The 12,166-nt window shown below is 38.0% G+C and overlaps 1 protein-coding gene across 4 annotated transcripts in view; it reads left to right on the top strand.

Moving 5' to 3' along the window:
• Positions 1-12,166, top strand: part of DDX42 (DEAD-box helicase 42) — a 33,898-nt gene that overhangs the window by 9,577 nt on the left and 12,155 nt on the right. For all 4 annotated transcript variants that reach the window (XM_080682319.1, XM_080682320.1, XM_080682317.1 and 1 more), the window contains 5 exons: positions 1,020-1,170; positions 3,540-3,601; positions 4,912-4,948; positions 5,783-5,932; positions 10,797-10,901. In XM_080682319.1, the coding sequence (XP_080538445.1) occupies positions 1,020-1,170; positions 3,540-3,601; positions 4,912-4,948; positions 5,783-5,932; positions 10,797-10,901 (505 nt within the window). The remainder of the gene's footprint in view (positions 1-1,019; positions 1,171-3,539; positions 3,602-4,911; positions 4,949-5,782; positions 5,933-10,796; positions 10,902-12,166) is intronic.

Here is a 12,166-nt window from a genome sequence, read left to right as displayed (position 1 = left end):
GCTTGGCTTCCTCCATTGCCAGGGAAACCCAAGCCTCCCCCCTGCTCTCTCCGTGGACGCAGCCATCTTGGTTGGGTTAATTTGCATACTCCTGATTGGCTGGTGGGTGTAGCAGAGTGATTGTTAATTTGCATATTACTCTTCTATTAGGTAGGATACTGAAGTCTTTAGCCAAAGCCTGAAGGTCTCTAATTTGACTTGTGTAGTTTAAATCTTTTAATAGTAACATCTTACCTAATAATAGACAAACATGTAAATTGACTGTACCTCCGCTATGCCCATAGCCAATCAGGAGTGAGCATGCAAATTAACCCAACAAAGATGGCGGATTAATTTGCATATGCAGGCGCAGAGCGGCCAGGAGGGGCTGGATGCCTGCTATTGGGGGTGGAGGTGCGGAGGGAGCTACAGGAGTGGTGCTCTGACTGGGAGCGAGGACTTGCAGGCTCCCGGTTGGCCGGGAGCAAAACCAGGGGAAGGAAGGCCTCTTTTTGCACAAGTATCGTGCAACGAGCCTCTAGTCCTATCTAATAAAGAGGGAATATGCTAATTGACCCTCACACCATCGCAAAGATGGCGGTGCCCACTGCCAATAAGGAGGAAATATGCTAATTGACTGCCTCACCCTCAAAGATGGCGGCGCCCAGTCCCCTCAGCCCCACCGGGGCAGCGGACGCATGGCAAGCCGCCCCTGCCTCCAGAGTCCCCCAGTCCCCTCAGCCGCCCAGGGCTGGCCTGAGGTGCAGATAACCAGGGCCGGCCAAGGCTTGCGCTGCCGGCAGTGGCAGCAGAGAGGTGTGATGGGGGCGTCATCTTCCCCTGATCGCCAGGTCGCCTCCCACCCCTGAGGGCTCCTGGACTGTGAGAGGGGCAGGCCAGGCTGAGGGACCTCCCCCTCCAGTGCATGAATTTTCATGCACTGGGCCTCTAGTATATCATAATAAACATTTATGTTAAATGAAAGATTCACTGACCCAAACTAAACATTCACTTTACCAGTCACACATCTTAATTTTCAGATACTTTGAAGATGAGGAAGAAGACTCTAGCAATGTTGATTTACCTTACATTCCTGCTGAAAACTCCCCTACCCGCCAGCAATTCCATTCCAAGCCAGCAGATTCTGACAGCGATGATGATCCCTTGGAGGCATTCATGGCTGAAGTGGAAGCAAGTATCAACTCTGTTTTGTTAAAATGCTCAGCAATTAGAAATAGCCCAAAGTAACCTAGTGCTTCAGTCCTCATTCAGAATTTGTTTTCTGCCTTTTTTGGGAAAGAATTTTGCTCTTATACTCTAGTTTCTTAAATATACTTCCACTTGCCCTATAAACCTTGAACATAGTAGCTCAACATTTTTGTGTGTGTTTCATTTTAATAATTCTTGGTATATTCTTAAATGGAATGCACATTATCTCATTCAAGCTATAGTTTATTAAATACATATTTAAGGCAGTTACCTTTAAGGAACTTGCTAAAATCACAAATTCGTATTCTCTACTTTTAATGTTTAGTATTTCTTACTACCAACATTATCATCAACATTCATGACTTCCCTGTAGAAATTGAAACTTCTGGCTACTCCATAAAATTATTCTTACTAGGCTCTTATGATTTTGCATTTTGTCCTTTTTTCCCCCATTTCTGACTTTTTTTATTTATTATTTATTTACTTATTATTAAGAAAAAATTTAAACACATACAAAAGTATAATAATAAAAAGCCTCTAACATCTACCAAAACTATTCAGAACATACATGTGCTTTTGCATCATGGTAGCAAGTTAGTAAATATATTAAATGGTTCTCTCTAGAAGTAAAGGCAATAAATGGTTTGTCATATTTGAGATGTCTTTATATCTCTCTCCATATACATATATATATATATATATATATATATATATATATATATATATATATATATAAAATCTTCAGATATGGACATTTCTCAGAGGGGTTTATTTCTCATTATTTCTTGAGATATCCTTAGTGGTGAATTAGAAGAAAAATCAGCTTTTTATTTTCTAGGTTTAAATTTGATTTTTGGTAGTGCAAGCTGCCATCACCCTTTTTGAGTGGGAGTATCCAAGCATGGCCTAGATTCTCTTGCTTGGCATTTCAAGTAGTTGAAGCAATTTGGAGATTAAATCTTGATCTTGGAGAAAGTGTTGTTGCCAAAGTATACTGATCTTCAGTATAAATTTTTCTAGTGATTGAACACAAGATGAGGATTTTATTTTTTGAGGTATGATTTATTTTTGTTTTTCTCTTCTCAGTCATGTGAGGATTTATTTTTAGCCAGTGTTTCAAAAAAGGATTTATGTAGGCTTAACAAATATGTTCTATAAGTGTTTGCTAGCCATTTCTTATGTTACATTGTTTATGTCGTCTTCACTTTAATTATAGCCTTAAATTTGGTGGGGCCAAAGTAGATTTACAGTTGTTCGTATGGAAAATAATGCAATAACTAATTAATAATACAAGAATAAACTATGTTTCACGTACGCACAACTTTAAATCTACTTTTGCCCCACCCTGTGTATCTTATATGTGGCTCAATCCCTTGAAAAGTAGATTGTGTATAATATTTCTTTTAAAAATAATTTCTCTTTGTCAGGACCACTTGATTAAATAGGATGCCAGGTTTAATACACTGGCATTTTTTAAATGAAAGAAGTCAGAAAAATTCATGTTGCTTTATAACAAGAAACTTGTGCAGAATGTGTTTAACCTTGGGAAGATTTAATTTTTCTAACCTTGATATTCACACATAAAACAATTAATTTAGATCAGTCATTATTAATTTTCTTTGTATAAGAATGTGCCTGTGGAAAATGGGAAAACTACATGCATTTTACTCTATCCACAAGGATTCTGGAGCAGGGTATTGAACCCCAGGACTATTGGGGCTCAATCATTCTTTGTTGTAGTGACTCGTCTGTGCATTGTTGGATGTTTAGCAGCATCTGTGGCCTTTATCCACTAGATATTATTAACAACCTCTCCTTCACTCCCCCCCTGCCCCCAAGTTGGATGATCAGAAATGTCTATAGACATCACCAAAAGTCCACTGGGGACAAAATTGTGACCCTTCTAATCAGTGTCAACCTCTAAACTTGGATTGACAGCGACCTTTCCTCAGCCAGATCCAGAAATCTGCATTTTTTTACTAGCCCCAATGATAATGTGAAGCAAATTTTCTTATGCTGCACCTTGAGAAAGCCTGATTTGCCTAAGCTTAAGGTCTTTTACAGCCACAATTAGTTCATTAACTTAAAAAAAAAAAGTGACCAAGCATTTTTACTAATTTTTCTACGCATGCTATAAATTGCAGGTAAAGGTCACGCACATCATGTATAGCCAAGGTTTTAGAACATTTGGGTATTTCTCTGGAAAATTGTCAAAATGTAGTTTGCATCCAAATGCAATTGTCAAAATGCATAGCTGAAAATATGATGGCATTTGTTTGAATCTAAAAATTCTTTGTAAAGAAATTTCTTTTTTAGTTGCTATGATTGTATACATCCTTTTGTTTCATTAGGATCAGGCAGCAAGAGATATGAAGAGGCTTGAAGAAAAGGACAAGGAAAAGAAAAATGTAAAGTAAGTTGTTTTCTTCTCCCTCACAAAGATTATATAAAAATAAAGTATTGCAACGCCTGTATCTCCCAAAATTTATAGAGGAAAAATTAAAATACGTAAATTCTTAACTTGAAGTTAACCCTGTATCTTGAATAACATTTCTGCAGATAGTAGAGATTACAAAAGTCTTTAAGTCTGCAGTAATTAGCTTTTTTTTTTTGGTAAAATGGTATTTGATGTTTTGTAGTTTTCATTTTTTTGTTAAAGTTTGGGCTCATTGTTCTGAGTTTTGTTCCATAATTAATAAAAATAACAAAACAGGTTAATGCCTATAGGATTGATTATGAGAAGTAATGGTGATTATGCCATTTTAAAACTATGTATATTATTAATAAATAACAATCTAATTTATTTAAGGAGTTACACCATGCTTTAGCAATGAGTCAGAACTTGAAATACATTATTTTCTGGGAAAATGAGTTCTCTATCCCTTGCTGAATACACTCCTCTTAAAGTTTTTGCTACCAGACAAAAGTAGGCATGGTTGGACTTCTCCTTCTGCTTGGTAATTTGTGCTTCAGACCCTCCCCAAGGTTCCTGTGCCATATGGAGGTTCAGCCCTCTCTTTGGTGCTTACTGTGTGTTGCATCCTCTTTCAGTAAGCCTACACTGGTGGTGTAGCTTGCCTTGGGAATAGTAAGTGCTCTAGATTAGGCAGAACGTTTGATTAGAAAGAGATGGTTGTGGGAACTAAGCAACCACACTTTCTAAAGCTCCTGATAGAGTCAGCAAAGGGGCGTTTGTCCCTTATCTTGGTGAACTGCTTAGGAGTTTTAGTCTCAAACTTACCAGGAGTTGATTTAATTTTTTTCTCTGTCCCCAATTATTCTATAGCTGAATGCAGTTACTCTAGAGCTAGGGGACATTAAGAAAATTGTGACCTATTTTAGTGTACCAAAAGCAGGATTTTTTTTTTTTTTAATATAATATGCTTTTCACAATTGCTTGGTGTTTGTTGTATGTGATTGACAAGGCTAGGGTCCTTGGGTATATATCTTCAGAAATTTTTTACTCCTTATACCTTGTTAGTAATTGGTGTTTCTAGGGGTACCCTAGCACCCCATTCAAAAGAAATGCAAACTGCAGCATATAGAGTGAAACTGCAGCATGTATGATGGATGGATAGTTTACAGTGTGCTTATTACTGCTTTGTTATTATTAGTGTTGAGAATTCCTGTACTGTATGGAATTCAACACTAATCTGCTATAAGTATGGAGCTGGGTATGTGGAACATTTGCAGGGAAGTTTGTTTCTCCGCTTGTTTTTCCAGGGGTATTCGAGATGACATTGAAGAGGAAGATGACCAAGTGAGTTCCTATGCAGATTTCTATCTTTTATGTTTACCCCACAAAGTCTACACTGGGGACAAGCTAGAGCTTGCCTTCACTGAAATGGCCATTCCTGATACTCAGCAGGGAATGTCATTTGACTTGCTCCTTTTCTACATGTGTGACCAATTGGTAATACAAAGATTAACATGGCTTTCCTCCATGTTGAAGATGGAACTTTTGATCAATTATGACATCAGAAACAAATATGAGCTTTATTCAGCTTGATTTTTTATAATCTAAACTAATGTGTATTCTCATAAATCAAGAAGTAGAGTAGTGTGGGATCCACTGAGGCCTCTAGCAACATCCAACCTCTACCTCTTTCTAGGGGTTCTGTTTGTGATTTTTTTATTTCAAGATGGAACATTAATGACTGTCCTTTAGTGTTTTTTTTCTTCATTGGTCAGTTATGGGATGGTGAGAAGGGAACCAAAGTGAGCAGTAGCCTTTTCCAGGTTTATGACCCTTCTAATCAGTGTCAACTTCTAAACTTGGATTGGTAAAGCCACAGCATGTGTTCCACAGCTCTGGGCAGGGTAGGTAGACACCCACCCCAGGAATGCTGTGAAACAGACAGATTTGTAAGTCTTCTGTTACGTTAAATCATTTTGTAGTACTAACTGTTTCACTCATTTCTTCTGATTGTCCCTCCAAGTACTGCTAGTGTTAAAGGAATCATTGCTAGTAAGAGTCTTCTTACTTGGTAGGTATTTAAACTATAATCATCTGGTACACTGTGTGCACTAATTACAGGAGCAGAAATGTTCCCAATTGTTCTTGGTATGATTATGTTCTTGTGCTTTCCTGCAGGAAGCTTATTTTCGGTACATGGCAGAGAACCCAACTGCTGGTGTCGTTCAAGAGGAAGAGGAAGATAATTTGGAATATGATAGTGATGGAAATCCAATTGCACCTTCCAAAAAAATCATTGATCCTCTTCCTCCCATTGATCATTCAGAGGTATGGTATTTTTTGATGAATTTGATCTTGTTTCAAGCCAATATAGTTTCTTCAGTGTTAAAAATATCTGAGTACTCAATATCTGAGTACTCCTGATTTATACTCCTTATGTCATAAGAATATTTGTTCTTTGGGATCTTGTCAGCTCTGCTAAGTGGTTGAAACAAAAAGTGACTGAGTGATTGAGGCTTTATAGCCTACGTTGTTCAAGGTACAGCTGAATTGCTTGTTCACATTCGATTATATGTGAAGAATTTTTTTTCAATAAATTGTACTGGTGGTCCGTGAGGTCTGCAAGGTTGGCGACTGCTGTACTAGACCATCACTTAACCAACCATCTTCCTTTCAAAATGGACCCTTAGGCCTGCATTTATTTTTTAATTGCTGCAAACCTTTACTATTTCTCACAGATCTGGAGCAGATAAGAGACTGTTCTTTCAAAGGGGTACCAGGAATTACAGGTTCCTTAAATCAGGAAAAGGAAATGAGGATATCAGTAAATTCACTTGAAAAAAATCAGTATTTCATTGGGGTTAAATATCAGACTAGATCTTCGATACCCTAGTGATTCTAGATCTAGAACAATGGTTCTCAAGTGTGGTCCAAGGATTCCTGGAACGATCTTTTCAGGGATTCTACAGAGTCAAAGAATTTTCATAATGCTAAGATTTTTACTTTTTGTTTACTGGGTCAGCATTTGCATCAGTGCCTAAAATCAATGGTAGATAAAACTGCTAACAGCTTAGCATGAATCAACAGTGGTAACTAGCCCTGGCCGATTTGCTCAATGGTTAGTGTTGACCCGTGAACTGAAGGGTCGCAGGTTTGATTCCTGGTCGAGGGCACATATCTCTGTTGCAGGCTCAATCTCCAGCCCGGTCTCTTTCTCATGTCAATGGTTCTCTCTCTCCTCCCACTCTTCCCCACCTCACTCCCTTCCCCACCCACTCCCTTCCACTCTTTCTAAAAAATCAATGGAAAAAATATCCTCGGGTGAGGATTAAAAAAGACAGTGGTACCAACTGTTCTTGTAGTCAATATATTCTTTCCTGCTAGACTATCACAGTTTAAAAAAAAAAAAAAAAAGCTTCACTTAAGAATATCTTTGAAACAGCCCAGCTGGCGTGGCTCAGTGGTTGAGCATCAACCTATGAACCAAGAGGCTACGGTTCAATTCCCGGTCAGGACATGCCTAGGTTGCAGGCTTGAGCCTCAGTGGGGGGTGTACAGGAGGCAGCCTATTAATGATTATCTCTTATCATTGATGTTTCTACCTCTCTCTCCCTCTTCCTTCCTATCTGAAATCAATAAAAATATATTAAAAGAATAAAGCATTTAGGTGTTTTAGTTGTGAGTTGAACTAGCTGTTTTTCTCATGGAATATTGTTTTCACTTGAGAAAATGAATGGCCCTTAAAGGAAAACAATTAAAAGTGTTTATTGCCAAGGATAGAAGCTTAAAACTTTCAAACAAAACTTAGAATTTTGGAAACATATTCATCACAGTGAGCTTGTCAGCTTTTTTATATGTAAAGTCTGTTGTAATGAAATTGATGGTAATAACTGATTTTAAAAATATCTGTATATAATGAAATTTTACCATTTGAATCATCTGCATACTACCTCAGTAAACCAGTGTTTTCAAAATGGCCAGTGCATAACCTTACAAAATCATGCATGAATAAAGACTCCCGTTCAAAGTATATGATAGATTCATTGGTTATAATCCTATCTAATAAAAGAGTAATATGCAAATTGACCATCACTCCAACACACAAGATGGCTGTCCCCATGTGGTCAAAGATGGCTGCCCCCATGTGGACACAAGATGGTCACTACAAGATGGCCAGCAGGGGAGGGAAGTTGGGAGGGACCAGGCCTGCAAGGGAGGGCAGTTGGGGGCGATCAAACCTGCAGGGGAGGGCAGTTAGGGGTGACCAGGCCCGCAGAGGAGGACAGTTAGGGGCAAACAGGCTGGCAGGGGAACAGTTAGGCATCAATCAGGCTGGCAGGGGAGTGGTTAGGGGATGATCAGGCTGGCAGGCAGAAGCGGTTAGGGGCAATCAGGAAGGCAGGCAGGTGAGCAGTTGGGAGCCAGCAGTAGGATCGGGCCTAAACGGGCAGTTGGACATCCCTCAAGGGGTCCCAGATTGGAGAGGGTGCAGGCTGGGCTGAGGGACACACACCCCCGTTTATGAATTTCGTGCACGGGGCCTCTAATGTAACAGAATTTAAAAAGTTCATGATATGGTTTCAGATTACGCAGTGAAAATAACCTGTAAGAAATTACCTCTTGTCAAGTTTTAGTATAGAATTGAAGAAGAGTAAAAATCCAGAAGAATCTGAAAAGGCTGTTAATAAATACTTAATTCCCTTTTCCAACCACATATCTCTGAGAGGCCAGATTTTTTCCTGGGCTGAAAGCAACATATCACAACAATTTACATGTTGTAGGAATCATTTTCTTTTGTCAGAGATTAAAGAGATTTCTAAAAATGTAAAACAATGTCAAAGTTATTTTTATTAAAGCATTTATGTTAGAGTGTAATGGTTCATTGTAAATTTTTAAAAATATATTTTTATTGATTTCAGAAAGGAAGAGAGAGAGAAAGAAATATCAGTGATGAGAGAGAATCATTGATCAGCTACCTCCTGCATCCCTTACACTAGGTATTGAGCCCACAACCTGGGCATGTGCCTTGACCAGGAATCAAACTGTCGATGCTCAACCACTGAGCCATGCTGGTCGGGCTGTTGTTATTTTTTATTTTATTTATTTTATTTTTTATTTTTTTAATATATTTTATTGATTTTTCACAGAGAGGAAGGAAGAGGAATAGAGAGCTAGAAACATTGATGAGAGAGAAACATCGATCAGCTGTCTCCTGCACAACCCCACTGGGGATGTGCCCGCAACCAAGGCACATGACCCTGACCAGAATCGAACCTAGGACCCTTCAGTCCACAGGCCGACACTCCATCCACTGAGCCAAACTGGTTAGGGCTGTTGTTATTTTTTAAATGAATTGATAAATTTTAAAATTTTTTGTTTCAATTTTAACACAGTACATATCCATAGATATAACCCACATAAATGAAAAGTCGTTGTGTTTTTGTTAAGTGTAAAGGGTACCTGAGGCTAAAAAGTTTTGAGAACCACTGGTCTATTCAGTTTTCTAAATGTTTCCTTTTGCCTAAATGCTATCACATAATGCCTTCGTATTTTACATGTGACAGATGAAACAAAATATTTGAACCTGATCTAGGAAGAAGTATCCATGATAAAGAGTGAAAATCCAGTAAGAAAAAACATACAAGTACTTGAAATAATCGTCTAATAAAAATCTTTGACAAAGTGCTCAAACTTCATCATCCTGGGGTATTCCCAGTTGTTCTTATGTAATGGGTAGTCTGTCAGGAGAGACCAGAAGTAAGGGAAGAATATCCCTTCTACTTAAAAGTAGCTTTCTTCTCATCCTGTTTCTTTCTTAATATAAAAATTTACATGTTTATATATAAAATTTGTGAACAAAATAAAAATTCTTGCTCTCATGGAGCTTCCATTCTGATAAAGAGAACTAAAGGAAATCGGTAAAGGCTCCATTATGTGCAGCAGCCTTGTGGGGCTCATAATGAAAGTTCCTGCCTAAAAGGCAAACTGTAAAACTTTTTGTTGATAGTGCTATAGAAAGATAATTAGGCTTTATCCAGAATTATGAAATTTTTGACCACCTAGTAAAGACTTAGGTTCTCCTTAAATAAGTTTATTGTAGACATACCATGTTGTTAAAAAGAAAATCATTTAACCAAATTCGTATGTGGTGGTTTGCTTCTGTTTTGTATTATTAGTACAGTAAGCCATGAAGAGGAGCAGAAATTACTTCTTCCCTCCTTGGAATTGGAAATGCTTGGTCATTCTTTTTTTAAAAGTTATGTAAACAGTTCCATGTTGTTAAAAAGAACAGAACTTCCTCTACACACAGATCTGTCCCCAAAGGAAATATTAGAAATATTTTTAAACTAGAGGCCCAGTGCATGAATTCGTGCATGGGTGGAGTCCAGCCGGCCACCGGATTGGGGTGGGGGGGCAATCAGGGGCGGGCCCATGGGCGGTTAGCTTCGACCCCTGGTCAAACTCCCAGTTGAACTGGTAGAGGGGACAATTTGCATATTAGCCTTTTATTATATAGGATGCTTAGAGCTAAGTGAATGAACAGCTTACTCTAAAACGTTTAAATATTATAGGGTGGGCTATTTTAAAATCTGAAGCCTTTGGCATTGTAAATTCCTTAGTCTTCATCAAAGTTGTTAAAATCTTTTTTATTTTATCTTTACTGTTCAAAATATTACATATGTTCCCTTCCCCCCCTTTGACTCCCTTCACTCTGCCTCCACCCTTCACTCCCCTGAAGTGTATTTTTTAAAAAATATTTTTATTAATTTCAGAGAGGAAGGGAGAGGGAGAGAGAAACATCAATGATGGGAATCATTGATCGGCTGCCTCCCGCATGCCCCCTCCTGGGGATCGAGCCCACAATCCAGGTATGTGCCCTTGACCGGAATTGAACCTGGGACCCTTCAGTCTGCAGGCCAGTGCTCTATCTACTGAGCCAAACTGGCTAGAGCTGAAATGTGTTCTTAAGAGTCTCTTTAGAAAGCAGGTTGGTGTTTATATTGAAAATGGGATTAGGGAGTGGTACTAGCTGTACTTTGGGGATGTTTGTCATGAATAAGTGAATTCCTTTGTTCTCTGTCTGGTTTTGGCTTTATTTTGTAGTATTTGTAAAAGGTTATTTTGCATTAAAGTCAAACTCACAGGATTGACTCTTGAATTCTAGACTAACTTTGAATAATTGGACCTGCAGATTGACTATCCACCATTTGAAAAAAATTTTTACAATGAACATGAAGAGATAACAAACCTCACCCCACAGCAGCTAATAGATCTTCGGCATAAGCTCAATCTTCGGGTAAGTTCAACCATTAAGCTAGATATTCTTAATCTTGAATTTCTTTTCTAATGGTCTCTGCACTGTCTTTGGTAGAGTAATAATTATATCCCTTGGGCTCATGTGTCTTGTTTTTATTGTATTAGTCTTCCAGCTCTTTGAGGATAGGATTGTATTCTTCTTGCATGTGACGCACATGCATGCTAAATGTGTTCAATCAACTCTGTATGTTGTATGGAACAATATGTCATCGCACTCTTAAAATTAATCAGCAAGTATTTCTCCAACAAATACAGTGTATTGAGAACTGTGTTTGGTGGGCTAGAGACGAAGGGTAGGAGTCACCATCTTCAGAAGAGAAGACAAATCAGTAGATGTGATCAATACGTAAAGTCATAATATCTCAATTAATATACACTTCTCAAATTACATACAGTACAGGTTTTTTTTCAATTAGAAGACATTAACACCTTTTAAAAATATGAATGCACTAATTTCACAGTAATAGTTTAAATTGCCCACCCAAAAAGTTAGGTTATACGTTGGCCACGTTGTTTAGGGTGCTGTTCGATGTTAGTAAAGTGAAACACACACAGATAATACCGTGATATCTACTCTGGTGTGGACAGCTTTCTGGCCTCTGCCTTACCAGTTGTTATGTGATGTTTGAACTTCTGTTTTCTGAGAGTGTATATGTGTGTGTCTGTTTGCCAAAAGTACCGCCCCCCCCCCAAAAAAAAAAAAACCAAACTTTTACACAAAATCCCAAGTAGAAATAGATAGCATCACCAGAGGAAGCATTGAAAGGTTATCACTGTTGGAATCAACATGGAAATTAAAAGCTTCATTCTTTACCTGGATACAGTATAGTGCTTGACAATGTCTGGACCATCACTGAGTGGAGCATTAACTCTTCAAGCATGACTAAAAATGGAAATGGCGGATATCTTTGTAACCAGTGGGTTATAAAGGCATACCATATTTAGAGCTCATTTGCACTCTTAATTTTATTTTAAGAGCAAATTTTATTTTTTTCTACCATCTGGCTAATAGTTACGCAAAATGGTAAAAAATGACCTTTTTCAATGAATTGGACAATGATTTTTTAATTTCTTACAGAAAATTAATTTTTATTATTAAAGAGATGTCTAGGCACTTAATCATTTTAAATCATATGACAGTTATCTCAGGAATATTTATCCTGGAGTTTTTTATATAAGTTTTTAGATCTGTTATTTTCTTACCTTTTTTTTTTTTATTATTGTTTGAAGTATTACAAATAGCAG

This window comes from Plecotus auritus, assembly GCF_963455305.1.
Source record: "Plecotus auritus genome assembly, chromosome: 7".
NCBI lineage: Eukaryota > Metazoa > Chordata > Mammalia > Chiroptera > Vespertilionidae > Plecotus > Plecotus auritus.
This window is presented reverse-complemented; position numbering and strand designations above follow the sequence as displayed.